The sequence below is a fragment of the Phoca vitulina genome, unplaced genomic scaffold (genome assembly GCF_004348235.1).
Source record: "Phoca vitulina isolate PV1807 unplaced genomic scaffold, GSC_HSeal_1.0 scaffold4, whole genome shotgun sequence".
NCBI lineage: Eukaryota > Metazoa > Chordata > Mammalia > Carnivora > Phocidae > Phoca > Phoca vitulina.
In genome coordinates, this window is record NW_022589707.1 from 71,050,715 (window position 1) to 71,071,064 (window position 20,350).

A 20,350-nucleotide genomic window follows, 5' to 3' on the forward strand; every position below is an offset into this window, starting at 1 on the left:
CTATATGTATATAGATACACATACATACACACATATAACACACAAGTTCAAAGGAACTATATCATGAGTATTAGTTGTAAATTTTGTGGGTAGCAGAATTCAGATTTTTTTAATCAAAATTGCACCTAAAAATGGCTATAAAACAACGCGTGCCTTGGGAAGTAAATTTATAGCTCCATGCCTTTCAGAGAGGCACGCTGGAGGGTTCTGCTCCCGGCTCTAATCTCTATGAGATGTTTTTTGCATGTGTTGTGTGACAGGAGGGAAGGGGAGTGGGTTGAGCTCGCCTGTTCTCCCATTGTCAGCCAGTCTAGTGAGTGTTGGGAAAACCTGTCTGTGAGATCTTGTGTCATCTCTCCCTACATGTGTACAGGAAAAGTCCGCGCTGCTCACGGTTCCTCTCTCTCTCTCTCTCTCTCTCTCTCTCTCTCTCTCTCTTTCTCTGTTTCCCTTTCATTCTGCTTCCCCGGAGCCGAATGAAGCAGAGAGCAGGATTAGAGTCCGCCACCGGCTATCAGAAGAGCCTAGATAAAAGGAACTGCTTCTTAAGCACCACTGCCGCAGCCCTTGTTAATTTTTTTTTTTTTTCTTTCCACACAACAGTTGTGCCTCATTATCCGGTGCCTGGCTCGATTTTTTTTTTTTTTTTTTTGGAGGGTTTGAAGTTTCTGGGCTTCAGTGACTATTACAGAAGACGACGTGTTAGTGTTGCCGTGAGGTCTTGATTGTCTGCATTTATGAATGAAACTGACCTAAATCACCTGTTACCTCCAGTTTCCAGATTGTTTGAACTTCTCTGGCCGCACAATACAGGAGGGAAGGCTGAAGCAGCATAAGGACCTACAGCGTCTGCAGCATGGGCTGGTTCGCTAGGATTGTCTGTCTTTTCTGGGGAGTATTACTTACAGCGAGAGCAAACTATCAAAATGGGAAGAACAATGTACCAAGGCTGAAATTATCCTACAAAGGTAAATCTTTATTTTTCTTTTATTTCGGCTAGCTTTGTAATGACCCCTGCCCCCCCCCCCCCCGCCCCAACCTTTTCATTCCTTGAACTCCCTCCCAACCCAAACCGTAAAACCTTGAGTTTAACCTGGGAAACCTATGTGATTGTGTGTATCTTTCTGAGATGATTTAAACACTTTTTTATAAAAGCATGTCTCCTGTTTGATATATGACAATTTAAATGCAAACAAAGAACATTTAATCACATTTGCAGAGAAGAGCTGAATGCCTGGTAAATGCTGAGCTGTATATGTGATCATATGTTCTGTTAATTTTTCTGACTCTACTTATATTAAAATATCTTTAAAAAATTGCTATTGCAAAAATAGTCTCTTTGTAGATGTGAATGCTTCACCTATAGTAATTGTTACGATATATTGTATTTTCTTAGTTTTAGGCACTAAATGGTTAATCGTCATCATGAATATTCAGTTTGTTCAAATCTGACAATCAGATGCTTAACATAAGCAGTAGATCATGGTTTGCCAAGAGAATATAAACTGGAGGGAACAGACTAGTTTTTCCACAGTGTGTTATGATTGTACAAAAGACTGTGTATTTGGCTAATTGGTGTAAAGCTAAAGCCTTTGAAATATAATGTTATTTAATTCCATATGTACTTTAGTGAGAACTGAAGAGACATTACTTTCTGGTTGTACAGCTAGTTGTGGGAACTTCTTTTCAAAAAGAGTATAAATTTAAGAAAGGAAAAAAAGCTTTATCACATGGTTGCTAGTACTTTATTTGGTCACAGTTTAATGCATATGCTTGGTTTTTAATGAGGACTTCAAAGAAAATATTTGTCCTATATTTGTTTATACAGATTTTATAGATAGATGTATCAAATAATGCTAACATAGATGGAAAATTATATATATATAAAACTTTTAATGAAAGACAGTGTTTATATAACTGAGATATTAGTAAAAATGGAGTTGGAGATTAAAATGCTTTAACTCAAGTACTTTTACTCCCTAAGGTGTTGCTTTCTTATGATTCTCAGATTTCGGGAATTGGGGGTGGGGCAGTGGGAAGCTTCAATTGTATTCTGGTTTTAGCCTATAATGTGAAAGAAAATCATTAAATCTGTCTGTAGAGATGTCTGTCTACTGCACACTGCTTTTATGCCAGAAACATATTCTTTAATTTTCACATGATGGGGAACATCTCTTTCTGAATGCTCTAGTGTGAATGAGGACCACAAATAGGAAAGAGAGATGTAATTTTCACACTTTGGATTAGAAAATTCAACACCTATTAAATGTGTTTATTTGGAATTAATACTTGCTAGATAAAACACATTGGGTTGAAAGATACATTTATTTTTCCTATAATAGTTTCCTAGTGATTAAAGTGGAAATGGATTTAAAACATTAGCAAACAGAATTGCAATTGTACTTATCAGACAAGATTTTTAAAAATTATATGGCCTCTATTAAATATTTAATTAAATCTCTATTATATCTCTAGTAACTGTCTTTAAATTATTTTTATAGTATATGATATCATGGCATCTGTATTTTCCTCAGTTTTTGCTTTCCATTTTCATTCTTGAAGAGAATGCCATCAAATAATACTTAGCTTGATGGTCGATTTTATCCAAGTTTATATGCCTTATGAGTAAGTTTCACATGCAACTTTACTTCTTGAAGATGAGAATGGCTGTATGTTATAATTTTAGAGTAACAAATTTGAAGCCTGAAACACACTTTAAAAATCTACTAGATTTGGGGACACTTGTTTAAATGCTAAATAAATTGTAAAATAAATAAGAATTGAGAATTATATTTATTTTGCAAGAATTTTATTTCCATGGTAATAGATTACTCTTCATTATAGAAGAGGTGCCATTCCTTTCTATATACTAAACAGATAGCATTTAATTAGAATAGTCCTTTGATATGTGTACAGGCTTTAAACTTGTGTATATTGACAATATGTATATATTGGACACTGTCTTTATCAACTCCTTTTAGCAATGGCATCCATTAGAATTATTATTATTTTTTTAATCACAAACTGCCCCACACCTACATAACAATTCTATTGAAATACCTAGGGCTTAGCAACTTGGTAAAATAAACTGTGAAATGAACAACAAGAAGAAGAAGAAAAGGAATGGCCCAAGCAATTTTTCTTCTGTCATTTTATTGGTCTGTCATTACCTTTTTGTCTCTACATGTTTTGCCAAAGCAAATGCCTGGTAGCCAATTGTCAGTACTTTGTTTCTAAACTATAATAGAGATTTTTTTTAAGCTACTTCTTTTTCCTCCTTAATTAGATGTCAAACACGGTTAAAACATCCACTGCTTTGCCCTTAAAAATATTCCAGCATGATTCATGAAGAGTTAAATCCCTGCCAACCCTAATTTCCCATGGTCACTTGTTTTCAAAGATCCACCATTAACTCTCATTGCTCAGGTTGCTAAGACGAAGTTTCAGGCAATCACTGTGCTTACTTTCTACTTGTCATCTTGCCTAGTAGGAAACGAAAGAGATTTGATATGTTAAATGAGAAAGAAAAAGAAGAAAAAGAAGGAAGCCTTTGTAGTGGATGTACATATATATCTAATAAGGTACCTCTTTACTTTCTAGGAAAAAGGGATTGAATAGATGTGTTCAGGACCATCTGGAGAAGTGATAATATTAGAAAAATGGGGTATGCTGGCTTTTCCTCTGAACCAATCTGATTTAGAATCCTTGTGGGGGAAGCAAATGTGAGAACTCTGTAAATCTCAGCAGTCACATACAAATTATCCTCAAGAAACATTCTCTCAGAGATACTTTTGCCTTCCTTAAATATATGTAATAGAACTAAATGTTAAAATGTTTCTTTTTAAAATTGATGCATAACTGTTTATTTCTCCTACAAAACTAGTCAGATTTCACTTTTCTCATGAAAAACCAGACTATCATATAATTTCCTTTTGGAGTGTGTGGTACAATGAAGACTTCAGAAAAACCTATGGAAATCACAAGGAAATAAATTAGGTTTGGGGTTTTAAACAAATGACAAATGTTCCATCACTCAATGTAATGAGCTTTTCCAGGACACTGTGTGCTTCAGTTTTAGTAGAAATCAAAGACATATGCAAGTCTGAATGTGATGGTGATCATGTGAATCCAAAGGTTAAATCAATGTCTTTAACTTTACTTTCACAGGGAGGATTTAGTAAATAGCACTTAAATAAATGTTTTAAAGGCCTTCTTTTCATACTTTGTAAAGCTTTTCTTTCCCCTCAGAGTCTAATTATTGTAACAATGCGATTATCAATTAAATCAAAATTCTCACACAGATCTTTCTGATAATAGAAGATAATATTTAATTTAAAATTATGAAATAAAATTTACAAAAGCCCTTTTTTCATTGCTCAGTACATTATGATCACTTCAAATTTCATTAATACGAATAATGATTTACTAATTAAACTTGGTGACTTTTCAGGATTTTTCTTTACTTCTACCAGAGCACACAGATACACGCATACAAACATATATATGTGTACATACATGAATATCTGGGTATATTTGAATGACAAAACTTTACGTTAATGTCTTATAGCTGAGAAAAAGTAATCTTGGCAACCTACAGGTTGTGAAATTTACAGACGCTTTACAACAATTTTGTTACTGGTTTACAATGATTTTCATATTTTAAATTATTTATTTATTTATTTATTTATTTATTTATTTATTTTAGAGTGGGCATGGTCTTTTGGGTCCTATGAAAAGTCCTCTTGGATATCTCAAGTATTCACATGCTTCTATAGGATGGAATATGTCTTATACTGATAATCTCCTCATAGCTAAAATGAAAAGTATCTATGAAAGGTAGAGGAATATATATATATATATATTGAATACATATATACCCAATACATACCCACACAGAGCAAAGAAGTTATAAATTCATTGCAATATCTTTTCTCCTATAGTCGCTGCATATTTGACTTAATGATCCTTATTTAACATGGCCTTTTCTTTTCAAATTCTGATAACTTTAAAAATCATATTTTGATTCTGAAATCTTCAATTTAAGCACACTGGAAACTAGAAGTTTTTATTCACCTACTCAACAAATATATTCTGGCAAAATAATGAAAAATAAAATAAAACAAGATGCTCAGTCACACATCTTGTGATCCAATCCTGGTCAGATCAAATGTGGGCTAGTGAAAGTCTCCAATTTGTGCCTTCTCTGATTAAAGCTGCCAACCAGATTGGCCTTTGAAATAATAATTTATACAGTGTAGACTTTAGCAAGCAGGAAAATAACTGAGACCACAAAACCATGCCATGTAAAATTCTAACCCACCAGATTTTGATAATGATATTCAGTCATTACTAGCTTAAAGAAACCTGAATACTGAAGAGATAATTTTTCCAATTCTAACTTTATGTTGTTATTTCTCTTCATATAAATTATTTCCAAGACTCCACTCCTGACAATGATATAAAATACATGAATATTTAGGCAATTAAATAGATGTATAGATCTGTGATAACTTCTTTCTCTTTGTTTTCTTACTTTCAGTTATCACATATAAATCAAACAACATAATTAACAAAAATGTTACGATTTTTGCTGAATTACATTTAAATTCTATATTCTAAACATTAATGCAAATGAAAGATCTTTCAAGAATAAATTTAATTAAAATTAATAATATGATCGCATATATTCCTAGTAAGGAAATAAAAGTAAACTTTTGGTTGCAGAGCATAATCTATTTATGCTTAGGGCGAATGTATAATTGTACCTCAGATATGTACTTTAAGTAACTTATAAAATTATCATGAACTTAAGTCGGCAATAAGAAATTTTGTGGCTTACCTTCCTATCCCAATTTTTCTCATTTAAACTTCAGTGACACACCTACATGTCACAGTTCAAAAGTCAAAATATCACACCTTTACATGTTTGGGAGAATTTTATATCTAAAGCCAGGACTATGCTAAATAGAATTTGTATTTCAATTGTTCTAAAACCTTCCAGAGAAACCAGTACTAAAGTAAATTTTTAATCAGTCATGATCTAACAGCATTCATTTTCAAAGTCATGATATTATATCACAGAGAGTTACATATTAATTGATTAAGACATTGCACTTATCAAACATTTATGAAAAAAAATTTATGATAAAATGATTCATTAGGGCAAAGTTATTGGCAAAATCTCCAAAACTCATGACAGTATCTAAGTTTAGTGCATGCAGTGAAAGCTTATTTTAAAAAGACCAGCAGCTGTAAACATAAATTAGAACAAGTGTGAGTCTTGGGATAGATCTTACCCCTCATGACTTCTAAGGTGCTATTTAAAGGGATTATCATGATTTGCAGTTCTATGCTTCCACTAATAGGTGGCACTAGCAATTTGTGACAGCCCTTTCATTAGTTTGGAAATGGGCAGGCTGCTAGGATAAATATACACAGAGTAATGTGTGGAGGCCAAGTTTGGAAAAACTGGCAGAAGAGTCAGGAGATGTAACATGCACAGTGCAGAAGCATTAGTTAAAATGCAGTTTGCTTAAGATTTTGATGTGCTCCATGCATACATTTATTGGTACATTTGGACCCTAGAAAAGTAAATGGTTATAAATAAATAAACAAACAAACAAATTTTTTAACTTAAATAAGACTTTACAAGTGAAATTGATCTGTAAAATGTAAAACAAAATAATGAGTGAAATAGTAGTACCAAACCATCAGAATGATGGAAGGACAGCTTCATGTGTCTCTATGTATATTAAATATTTTATATACGTTCATATATATACGCTCCTATTTTTTTAAGTCTGAATCATAAAATGTTCTTAACAGAAATGATGGAGCCTGCCTGTGACACATTATTGCCATTGTAACTGGAGAGTAGCTAATTGAGACGGTAAAATGTTTAGTAAATCACATTCGGTATATTTTTAAAAGTGACCCCTTGTGATTTGTAGGTTGTTTTAAATTATTATCATAATTAAACATAGGGAAGAATCAATAAATTTTATCTGACACAAATACGTCTGAATGTCTCCAGTTACTATCTCCTTCTATTGCCAAGACATAAACATCAGTATAAATAGGAATTCACACACTATTTCCAAACAGTAACAAAGCTGGACTCTGTCAAACCCAGGATAAGAAAATATACAATTTACATACACTTAAATTAGGGAATGAAGATAAGCAAAAATAAAATGCTGTTGATAAGTATGAAGAATAATTGAATCTTAGGATTTTCTACAAGCTTGGGGCAAAACTTAAAGAGACCACAAATTTAGCGAATCTTGTCATCTCCTAAATGAGTCATTAAACCTGCGCTTCCAGGTTCTCTTTGCTTGGAGAGATATGACGTGGGAAACAATGTTGACCAAATCTCACAGTAACTCACTCTGTTGCCGATATCGTAAACATGTCTTCTGATAAAATATAGCATCACCCACTTGAGTCTTCATCGGCGAACTAAACGGAGCTTAGGATTATTGAATATGTCAAATGACTTCTTTGGTTTGTAAAATTACTTAAAAGGATCATCTCTGTTGTGCCAGACAGTGAGGTTCTCAAGGCTAGATCTATTCTTTTTCATCGTTAGCCTCTAAATGGCTCATGTGACTTGTTGAGTGATTCTGGGCTTCATTTGACACACCTTGTTTTTTTAAACGCAAATGCCTCTATATAAGTGAGTACGAAAAGAATGTACGTGTGTAATAAATCAATTCATTGTATGTGAATTGTACATTGTAATGTAGGGAAAAGTAAGCTTAGTGCTAGACCCTAGAGGAGGAGGCTCTCAGTTGAGGCACCTAGAAGCACACAAAGGGTATGGGAGCAGTGTGGTCTCCACAAACAGTACCTCCTCTGAACCAAGCCTGTTTCCGGACTGAATCACAAAGTATCTAGCTATCTTTACTCGCCTGCAAGTAAGACGTGGAGAATATATAACAATACATACATCTTGGAAGATCTTAGGAACCAGGTGGAGGAGTTGTGTCTTGTCTTTGAAGGAACACCCTGATTTTTTTTTTTTTCATTATCATGTCTCGATACACTTAGCCAGAAAAGAAAGTGAGGGAGGCTATTCTAGAACCAGATAGTGACTAACGATAAAATGTCTCATCGTCCATCTCATTGTATCCAAACCTTTGTGTAAAACAAATCAGTTCTACCAAACAAAGTTGGAAGTACAATCATTTAAAAAAAATTGCAAGTGACTATATTTCATTGTTCATGCTTTTGAGAGAATTCTGGCTTTGCTGTCCAGCAGCTTGCTAAGATGCCTTCCTTGTTTCCTCTTATCTTTGACGCAACTAATTTGCTTATATAGGTCTAGAATTGATGTTTAGAATATACATTGATTTACAGTGCTTGATGTTAAATTCTTATAAAATATGTTGGTCTTGGGACAAAGTAGAGGTATCCACAGGAAAGGACAAAAGGACTACTACCAAGAGTGCTGTGTGTACAAATCAGATCTATTAAGTGACATTAAAAAGTAATTAAGGTCTCCTCCCAGCCCTTAAGGAATATATTTGGGGAAAGCCAAAACAAGGTTGTTTATAAGTGAGATCAAATCAAAACTAGACAAGTACTTGGGAATTTTCATCACATGTGTTAGAAATTTTAGTTTTTTTATCTTCAAATTTGAAGTTTCAAGAGAATAAACTCAGCTCTGCTGTGATCATCCTTTAAATGGACCTAGGTTTTCATCAACTATGCAAATTTCAATTATTTACAAATTCCATTATTATAATTAATACATATTTTTTATTTGTATTCTCTGTGTAAAACACACACAGACACATATGGCATGTGACCATTTCTTCATGGACAAGTAGGTTCTTGGGTACAGTGAATATAGTAGAACTTCTGAGGAAGGCAGTGTCGCATCTCCCTAAAGACGTCAGTGGACTTTTAAAAATAGGGTGCAAGGAAGGTGGACCTCAATAGACAAGAAGAATGTGAGAAGGCAGACGTAGAGAAAGTGTTAATTACCACTATCGAAAACTATTTCTTTGTGATTTGTTTTTCCTTTCAGGAAGACGGTATATTTTTACATAGCTTATAAAATAGTATAGTTACATAATTTTTCTGCATTCAAACGTGATACGGAAACAAATCTGTCCTTTAACAAGGGAACTGAAAGCTGCAGTGTATCAGGCTTGGAACATCATGGAGTTAATCTGCGGTTGTCTAGGTTTAACTGAAAATGAGATCAAGAGGGACAAGTGGTACATACTTGTAAGGACTTTCCACAGTGGTCGCAATGGTCATTTGGGCTTATCCGGCTCTCCTTTGGGATTTGTCTATAAAATACATTGACCAGGTTTCTTTCAAACCAATGGAAGAAAGAAAGGAAAATTGAGTTGATTATCCAGTGTAGAGAACACTGTAAGTATGGCTCCTTGAGATTATAAAACATACTGGATTAGAATGCAGTTTTCTTCTTGTTTTCCTATTTCCTATTGTTTTCTGCTTTATCATTTCCTTAACCAATTCTCCAACAATTTGTGAAAAAAAGCAGTTGCTATTTTTATAAATCATGTTTGTTTTTAATATGAAGACACTTATGTCACCGATGTGAGGAGTATCAGGTTTCAAAGTCCCTTTAACTGTGTATTCCTGTTATGTACCATTTTTAACTGCAAAGTTATATACTGCATATATTTTAATTTGCTTAGCACTCCGTTTATCATTCTGGATGTTCCCCGAGTTCACTTAGGAAAACATTGGTTTCAACAAACAGCCTAGCAAAATTTTGGGACATTTCATAATATATTAGGCAAAGTTGTTGGTTCGTGGTCACTTCTGGAAATTTGATCATAATAGTGTAACTGTACTTGCAGAATTATATATAGATGAAGAACTACATAAATCAGTGTGTTTATATGTAGTACGTGTGTGTGTGTATTCATAACAAATACAAGAAAAGTTACATTCAAGTCATTATTTTTCTAAGCCACTTTATGTTTAATTGTGAATTGTGGAAAGTGGAATGCTGAGAAATAGTGAAGAGAGGATCTCTCCCTTTGCTTGATATCAGGTCTTGGATAGTTCAGGATTGGCTATGACCTTCTGTCCTTTAATGTTTGACCTTCCCAGTGCATCTTCTACAATACAATGCTGCTGGCTAGTGGAGTTCTCTGTCTTCTCTAAGGCATCCCTACTCAAAGACGCTGCCAACGTGCCTCTCTCAGTGGCCCTTCCATTGAGCATTCCCAGCATGTTGGCTCCAAGCCATAGTGTTTAGTGTCTTGCTTCCACTGGAATGCACACAGTGTTTCTACTCTCGAGTCCTTCCACCTCCAGAGTGCAGGGTGTGAGCAGGACACAGATTCCCCCAATACAATAGCATTCCATCTTTCCAGATTTTAAATATGTAATCTTGCTTTAACTGATTCTGGCTGTCCTCCTCCCCCATCCTCCATCCCCATCTTTGCCCTAGAAATTGTCTTCATCCAGTACCTTCTTGTCTTATCCAAATAAATCTCATTAAAGCCTCTCCTTTTGAAACAAAATTCTGTTAAGTTCCCCCTGGGAATATGGAAAAATTTCTAGGCCTCAAAAATTAAAAGCCCTTATCTCTCTCTCAGGAAGAGGTTTAGAACATTTATTTTTATCAGACGGATCTCCAGAAGAGCAAACAAAATGACCATTTCTTAATTAGGTAATCTTGCCACTTTAAATTTTCAGTCAATTGCCCCCTTCTATATGCACGTACCTAACAATCTAAACTAGACATTGTGCCTGGTACAGGGAGTGTGCTTCCCATAATTTTAGTCCAACTGCCTCAGCTTTACACATATGAAAATAAGCTGATTAAAGGACAAAATAGCCTCCTTGATCCTTGAGATGTAGAAATGTTGCCCAAGTGATGACCCAGAAGCAGAAAGCTCACCCAACCAGAAATTCTTCACCCAGGGAGCTCTTCCCCATCTGCCCACACCCCTGCCTACTTTCCCAGACACTACAAACTCTGGAGAGGGGCTGAGCCAGCTGGGGTCTTTGACATTTATCTCTTCCACATGTCAAAGGCTGCAGAATATCTACACCTGGATCTCTCATGGGGAACTCCAACGCAACTTGTTCCAAACTGCGACCCCTGACCTTTCTACAAACGTATTTGTCCTCCTTATTCCCAGTTTCAGAGAATGTTGTCATTTTGTCCCAGTTGTCCAGACCAGAAGCATCTTTGCCTATTCTCACTGGCCCACCCCATATCTAACTAGATGTCCTGTGGATTTTATCTCTTGAGTCATTCAAATCTGTCCTGCTCTCTCTTCTAGGTTAAGTCAGATCCTTATCATTACTTGCCCTACAATGGCAACAGCCACCTTTAATTACTGTCTCTTCTTTCCATCATTACTGGCTACAATTCTTTCTGAAATTCAAATCTAATTATGCCTTTCCTTTGTTTGAAAATTTTACTGATTAAAGTCCAAACTCCTTAGCTTGACCTAAAAGGATGATTAACTTAAAGGAGTCTAAGGCATAGAGGGAACTAATTGGAGGTCTTGGAGTTGTTCACGTATGAGGAAATTAATCCCTGTGTAAGGATCATGATAACGAAAATGAGAGACGAAGGCTGAAGATGAGACATATTGAAAGTAAAGAAACATTAGATTTGGTAAATGACTGTGTATGAGGAGGATCTGGAGAATTCGAGAGCAATAAGTTTTTAAATTTCTGCAACTAGGAGTGTGATGCAACAATTGTTAGTAACTGGAAAGTGAAACTCACCACATTGCAGCCCGAACCATGCCTCCACCTGGTTCCAACTTTTCCATGTCACATTTATGAACTTTCTTTCCTGGGTGCACATCTTCCCAGCCTTAGTTGTTTACTGATGCTATTCTCACCAATAAACATTGACTTGGGTATCTCCTTTCATAAGGCTTTTGAAGAGGTGGAGAAGTATAACGTAGCATGTGGCAACTATCCTGAAGAAACTTAACCACTTGGAAGGGGAGAAGACCCAGATTGTTGGCTTTTTAACATCATCCTCTTCTTTAACCGTTTTCTTTTTTTTTAAGATTTTTTTTTTTCAAGTAATCTCTACCTCCAACGTGGGGCTCAAACTTACAAACCCAAGATCAAGAGTCACATGCTCTACCGACTGAGCCAGCCAGGTGTTTTCTATTCTCAGTCAAGTACAGAGTCTTGCACATGATAGTGCCTCATTAAATTCCTGAAGTGGTTGAAGGAATAAGTGAGGAGGTGACATATAATCATTCCAGGTGAGAGGGCTAAGGAGCAGAGATGAGACCACATATACAACAGACCTGAGTATAAGACATAGCCCATTATAAAAGGTGAAATATGGGAGGAAAAGTAATTTATGGCTACAGAGGTGGTTTAAATATGGAGGAATGGTAGAAAATTTTGAAATGGGTTAGAAAATGCACACTTCACATTTGAACAATAGATGATGAAACCTTTTAACGTTTGTAAATGAGTGGTATGTGCAAAGCAATGCTTTAGGAATCCAGAAACCTGGTAGCTAGCCTTCAGTTCTGAGTTAATGAGGCATCAGCTGAGATGCTGAAGCAAGATTCTAAAACAAATGGCTACAGTTCAGAGTGGGCCTCATATAATGACCTTGTTCTGCTGGGGTACAGAGACTCCATATGTAGGCATGTAGCTCTGCCTTATCTACATAGAGCAATACGTTTTCACATGCCCAGAAAAATGCAAGTTGTATTTAAGAAAAACTGTAGATATTTGTGCTTTCATGTAAAATCTTTAAGTCCAACAATCTAGCGTCCTTTAGGATACAGCCATCCACCTGAAATATTCTATTGCATATTAATTCCTTTCAATTGTCTTAGATTTATGGCAGAACACACATTTAGGACTTCTGGTGAGGTACTGTGCATGCATCTTACTCTGTCACAATGTCACTATTTGGGCAAAGCAAGATATGAAGGGTGACCCTTTCGTTTTCAGGTTACTATATTATGTGGGCTCATCCTTCTTTAATAGATTTTTTTTCTCCTGGACTGGCGTACAGGGATTCACGCCTTTGCACTTGATTCTAACTAGACAGAATTGGAAGCTGTGCTCAAACAAAGCAACTACTCCGAAGACTCCAATTCCCTGTTAGGCTCTCACACACTGGCCCAGAGCCATGGAGTTTCTTGCTTTCACTGCGTGTTCTTCATGTTCAATAGAGTCTCAGCCTTCTTTTGCTTCCCGAGGTGCCTATTCAGAACAGAATTAAGGTTCCCTTGGCACATTCTAACAGAGCACACATCCTCTATCATTCAACCTCCTAATCCAGACAGCTTCTTGAGAAAGATCTCTAGCATAACAGCAAAATGGGACCAAGTGACTAGAAATAAGTTTTTCTTGCATGCCTGAAATCACTTAGCAAGGCAGAGTAGAGTCAGTGTCTATTTTGTTCAATGTTGTTTCATCAGAAATAAGATTAATACTTGTCTCATTGGCATTGCTTTTTAGCTGTCAAATTAGAGAAAACTGGCTAGCCTCTGACGGTACTTCTGTCCACAGCTTTATAAATATTAGCACATTCGTTTTGGAAGAATCTGTTTTGACTCTTTTAGGCAGATGCCATATAAGGAAGTGAAATTAGCGATGCTGTAGTAATTTGTTTCTTTAGTACAAATCTCAGTCTCTAAGATTGAGGCGTACCACATGTAACACACACTATGGACCTCATTCTCCCAAATGGATTCTCCATTGTACATATTATACCATCTTTTCAAACAATTGACTTTTCTAAGAGAAACAAAAGATAGAGATAATAGCCGAATGTCTCTTGTGTGCCTCACCTAAACAGCAAGATTTATTGCCTTTTCATGTTTCCAAAAGAATAAAATTTCCCATTCTTGGAGTGTGCAAAATGAATTTCAACATTCCATTCTTGGAATGTGCAAAATAAATATATCCGATGATATATATTATCTTTATTTAGTGTTATTGAATAGGAAGTCATGCTGTGTTTACAGTGCTGAAGCCCTTGCTTGTTGGCCTATTGAAAATTAGTGGCTTTTTCTAACTTAGCTACTAGAACAAAGATTTCACAAGGACAAGAGGAATCTTAGCATGGTGAAGAGAGCATTGAATTGACTCTGGCTTTTTTAGGTGTTAGGATGTGGGCATGTTATTAGCTTTTGTAGCCTCGGGTTGCTCTTCCCTAAAGTGGAAGAATAGCTACTTTATGGTCGCTGGTAGCTGGTATCGGGATAATAACAATACATTGTAATTTGCCCAATCATGGTCTCGTACATAGAAGGTTCTAGATCACCGTGTTTTGCTCTTTGGTGTGGGTAGGCATGCAGGTATTCTCTAACTGTTACTTTTTTTGTGAGTTCAATTAATAATAATAATACAGAGAAATTCACAACTGTTATATTTGTAGTGCACTTATTTCAAAGACTTGTAAAATAGTCTGAATGTAAAAACCATGAGGTTTGTCAGTGTCAGCTGGGCAGGGCACATTTGAGGAGGCTTTGTTACAGGCTGGTGTTGAAAGTAAACGATTGATGAAAAAACAGCTGAGTCGAACATTAGGCCTTTCAGTCCTGCACGGGTGAAGCTAAACGTCTTGATGTTGACCTGCTGCCTGACCAAGCTCCAGGTGTAACTTCAGCGGAATCTGTATGAGTGTCTACATAAAGCCAGTAGTGAGGATGCAGGCAGGTCTCTGGCTATGAATACTTACTGAGCCAGGCCGGGCAAGGAAGCACCTGTTCCTTAAGGAAAGGGTTGCCTGCATCTCACAGACTGTAAGTTCCAATTCATGTTTTCAACATGAACCAAAGTCAGTCATTTAATATTCAGTAAAAATAACCAGGAAATGACTAGTTTTATTTGCTCCCGTACTTACAGCATATCCTCTTAAATGGTGTAATGGTTGCCTTGAATGTTATTTTGTTATGATTTAGTCCATGAAGACACAACATCCTTCATGACAACTTAAAGAGTATTGAATTCACATAGGAATTAACACAATATTTCTATTTAATATGTCCCCGAGTCTGAATGAAACACTGTGGATATAAAGTCTGGGGCTTTCTGACCAATTCTATAACCACCTGTGATTGCAAATAACCCATTTGCAGGAAAGGGGATATTTGGTCATCAGGAAAATAAACTTGCCGCCTGAAGCCAGTAAATAGAATGAAGAACATGTCGAGAGTAACTTAAAGGGGCTTTTGTCTAACAGAAGACACTTGGAAGCCAGACTAGGAAAGCTAGACGTCCTTAAGAAGGGAGGTGACACTAACCACACTCGGCTTTTAAAGGAGTTTTCTGGGAGGCAGAATTCCTTTGGAAAACACTTTATGCACCAGCATGAATAAATTTCTGTGGTGCTCTAGACAAAGATGAATTTTATTTCATTGTGGCTTTCACCATATTACAATGCTCATAAACTATTTTACCTTATGCCAGACATGTGGAAGCAATCAGTATATGTAAATGATATGTGAAGGTGGGGTATAGTCTTAGCTTAAAAACTTAGACTGTCTGTGGTTATAAATTATAACCACATCACAAAGAACAACTTGCCTTTTAATAGTAACTTAAATGTAGAAATAATCAGTGATGAATTTTAAGTGTTCTCTTAGTAAAGTACAATAAATGTGAAATACAGTGCTACTTTGTGCTGTTACATTATTTCTAGGACACAATATTCAAAGGCAAATATTTTTTACCTTAAGTAATTGTTAATATGTAAGTAGCTGTAGTAAGACATAATTATGTCAGTCTGTCTCTGAGAAACTTTTGCCTAGGGTTGCATTTTATTTATTTATTTTTTACTTTTTCATTCAGATGTAATTGACATACAGCGTTAATTGGTTTCAGGTGTACAATATAATGATTCAGTATTTGTATATGTTGCAAAATGATCACCACAGTAAGTCTAGTTAACATCCATCACCATACATAGGTACATTTTTTTTTTTTTGAAGAGAACTTTGAAGATCGACTCTTAGCAACTTTCAGAACTTTCCGTTTTCTTAACTGTAGTTACCATGTGTAGATTACAGGTGGCTACAGTTATTCTTTATTAAAATAAATGCCTTCTCTCTTTTCTATGCGCATATCAATGTGTTTTTTTGCTTAGAATGTATTCTTTCTACTCATATACATATGTGTGTATGTATATATGTGTACATATGCTTCATAACTTATCATCCATTTTGAACATATAAAACTGAATCAAATCTCCTTGACAAAGAAATAGATATAATAAAAATAAATATTTACTTTTCTTTAAATTCAAAATAACAAAATTCTTAGTCTCAATATGATGATGCTATGCCTCTTTTAAAATATTTCTACCATTTGCTATATATAAAGCCACACATGAAAATAACACAGATTCAAAGTAGTGTTACTAGACACACACACACACACACACACACACACACTAGTGATAGGAAAGAAAATAAGGCAAAATGAAATAAACCAAAGACAATATTGAAGCATTTTCTTATTATCTTTGCAATGGAAAAAAAAGTACAAGGTCCTATATTGTTACACTGAAATCAGGTCTCTTTTACTCCCAATTTGCTCATAATAAAACAAACAAAAATAAGCAAAATTCTACTCATTCTAAGATATTTACCTGAGGAAACCAAGAAACAAATAATTACACTAAGTATCTAAATAAAATTCAGCAATATTTGGAACAAAGAAAGCCCAAACCTTGGCTCATCCTGCCACCCTTCATTCAATAGGCATGTTCTGGCCAGGGCCTATGAGAAACTAGGACGGAGATAAAGAACAGTCCCTGTGCAGAACTATCTCACCCTCCCTTTTCAATCCAGACTAACTAGGATTTAGCATGCCATTGGGCTAATTTTTTTTTAATATAAAGTTTTCACAAATAGAATTCATTCTATAGCATGCTACGCAAATGCCAGCTGCCATCCGGGGTTAATTGCATACAGCAACAGTAGAGGATTGTAAGGAGAAAGAGAATGACCAGGAATGGAGGAGCTAAGCCGAGACACCCTGATTTGGTGTGCTGGATGTGAAAAGTGTTGGGAGAGAGACAAATCTTTCCACTTGGGGTGTGTGTGTGTGTGTGTGTGTGTGTGTATTTTGTTGTTGTTGCTGTGGTTTGGGCTCAAGTGTAACTCTGATTTGTCCTGGTGTACATTTCCATATTATTGTGCTCTTGCTTCTTTAAGTATTACTCGCTTTCTCATCAGAAAATGTTCTTTAAAAACTTCTAAATTCATTTCCAATGAAGAAAAAGTTAATAAGCGTAACTATACATCAACCACTGTAATGATTACCAGGAATAGAAAAACACATAAGATTACTCCCTTTTCTTAAAAACATTACAACACAGTGTTTGACAAATTATAGTACCCAATGATGAGGCAGTTTGGTCCATCATTTATATGTAAAACAAATGCTACAATGTTTAGAGGTGACAGTGGTTTGTTAATTATGCTATGGTATGCTATTGAGAATGAGGAAAATATGTTTTACAGGGAGTAAAATTTATGAAACGGCAAAATTAAATCTAAAAATGTCAGTGATCGATGATTCACTATAATATTTGATCGTTACTATAATATCTACTAATATAATATGTAATGAAGTACACTGTAATTTATGGGATATGTACAGATAAAGATGGCATGCATTCTACCCCCAAGGAGCTCATATTTAGTATATTTAGTGGAGAAGTTAAGCAAGTATGTCAAAACACACATTATGGGGCAAATGTGTGAAGAGTAACGTATCCCAACTTTTTTCAAAAAAGTAAAGTATCACAGAGAAGCAAGGGATCAGGAAAGTCTTTATGTGAGAAGAAACAAGGTGGGCATCAGAGAGCCTTTTGGCATGCATGGAAGAGAGAGGAAGAATGGAGAACATTCTAGGTAATGGGAATAAATTAACAACAAAAGGAGAGAAAGTGTCAAGGACACTTCATGAAATATTTAACCATTTTAGTTTGCCTAGGCATATTTAAGAAAATCATATGAGGTAAGTTCAGGTACTAATTGAATAACCATGAGCAATTAACTTGACTTCTCTGACCACACAATGCATACCACAAAAGAGGTATTCAATAACTGTCTGTTCTTTTATCCTTCAGTTTCCAATGGAAGTGATTAAATAACTCATAAAAATTGTCATCATCATTAATTTTAATTGATGTATTTGAGTGCATTATAGGTGCATGGCACTGAGCCCAGAACCACACTCTAGTAGGAATCGGTAGAACATTGTAGTTAAGAGCGTGGTTTTAGTAATCAGATGTGAGCTCAAATCTGACATATTGTGCGGGATATCCTGGATAATATGCCTCACTAAAACTCAATGATTATTTGTGAGATGGGGATACTAAAAGATCTACCCTTTTAGGTGGTTGTGTAGATTACATGGAAGGTACCCTTTTAAAATGTATCGTGTGGGAGGGGCACCTGGTGGCTCAGTCTATTAAGCATGTGACTCTTGGTTTTGGCTCCGGTCATGATCTCAGGGTTCTGAGCCCTGCGTCAGGTGCTCTGTGCTCAGCTCAGAATCTGCTTGAGATTCTTTCCCCCTCTCTCCCCCTCCCCCCGTTCTCTCCCCTGCTCGACACCCTACTCATGAGCTCTCTCTTTCTCAAATATAGCTAAATCTAAATAAATAAATAAATAAATAAATAAATAAATAAATAAATAAATAATACGTACATGTATCATGGAGGATACACATGGAACACTAAGCAAAGTGGTTGGCATGGAGAGTGTCTAGTAAGTATTAGACATTAATAGAAAATACAAGGATGGCTCGCAGTATGAGATAGGTCAAGTGGTGAAAGTTCAGAATAGATAATAAGTGTAATGGAAAAGCAAAAGCGGTATTCTTCAGGAAGGAGTGAGATAAGAGCTGAGGATTGAAGGAAAGGTACAAGTGAGATAAGTGAAGAGTTGAGATAATGGTGGGAGCACTTAAGTAAGTACATAAGTATATTTTGAGGGAAAGAGACAGTTTGTTTGACTGCCTTTTCCCTCTGTTGTGTTAACCAGGGAGGTGAAAAAATCATTTCAGCCAATATGGCTCCACTTGATGACGTAGATATTCTAATTATTGTGTCTGACTTTCTATTATTCTCCCTCTCTTCTGAGAAGATTGATAAGCAGTGACTAGGCTGAGATGTATTAACACAAGAGAGAGTTGAAAGAGCAAAGTGACTGGTATTCCCATAGTTGCGCATCACTGTGATCTACCCAGAAGTTTTTCATGACTAGCTGAAGGGGAGAGGAGTGAATCAACTCAGAAGAGTGGAATGTAGGAGGGGAAGTTATTGCTGTGAGGCAGGACTGGGGAAGGGGAAACTTTACTTAAAAATATATTGGTTCACACTTCAGTTTTTCTTATATCTCTCATCCATTTGAGACGGAAAACTCTAACTTATAAAATTCTTTAAATTCATAAATGATACTGAGTTGTTGTATAACAAGAGTAACTAAATGGGGATGTCTTTTTTTTTTGCTGTTTTATTATTTATTTATTTATTTATTTTTATTAACATATAATGTATTATTTGTTTCAAGGGTACAGGTCTGTGATTCATCAGTCTTACACAATTCACAGCGCTCACCATAGCACATACCCTCCCCAGTGTCCATCACCCAGCCACCCCTTCCCTCCCAGTCCCCTCCACTCCGGCAACCCTCAGTTTGTTTCCTGAGATTAAGAGTCTCTTATGGTTTATCTCCCTCTCTGGTTTCATCTTGTTTAATTTTTTCCTCCTTTCCCCTATGATCCTCTGTCTTGTTTCTCAAATTCCTCATATCAGTGAGATCATATGGATACTTGTCTTTCTCTGATTAACTTATTTCGCTTAACATAATACCTTCTAGTTCCATCCAAGTCATTGCAAATGGCAAGATTTCGGTTTTTCTGATGGCGGCATAATATTCCATTGTATATAAATATAACATATCATATAACAGTGTAGGAGGGTTCAATGGGGGTGTTTTCTGAATATACTTTATGAAAAGTGAACATAATAGATACCATGCATGGAATGCATAAAAATTATTATTACCAAATGATGACATGCTCCCATAATCTTGTTATATTTCATTTGTTGTTGAAATTGTGCCTAACAATATGTAGTTCCGTTTAGCTCAGGACAAGAACAGACAATTATGGGCGGATGCTATAGGTAAAAGACTAAGATATGATATAGTCATTTAGAAGAATAAAATACATGGTCTATCAAGGATATCCAAACACAGGGAACCTATATGTAGGTTGTTTATCATAATGTGCCTTCTGATACATCATGGATCAAAACATGCTTTCTGAAGCATAACAGCCACATACAGTAAAGTCTCTGCGTTGTATTCCCTACATTTCTCTCATCTGATACCAC

The 20,350-nt window shown here is 35.7% G+C and overlaps 1 protein-coding gene across 2 annotated transcripts in view; it reads left to right on the forward strand.

The window, feature by feature from the left end:
- Window positions 1–281: 281 nt before the first annotated feature.
- The window catches only part of SEMA3A (semaphorin 3A), a 206,615-nt gene continuing 186,546 nt past the window's right edge, over window positions 282–20,350 (forward strand). The window contains exon 1 of one of the 2 annotated variants that reach the window (XM_032402269.1): window positions 282–968. In XM_032402269.1, coding sequence (XP_032258160.1) covers window positions 857–968 — 112 coding nt within the window. In that variant the 5' untranslated portion in view covers window positions 282–856. Of the gene's footprint in view, window positions 969–8,900; window positions 9,385–20,350 lie in introns of those variants that run through there. The other variant, XM_032402270.1, reaches the window with a different exon arrangement.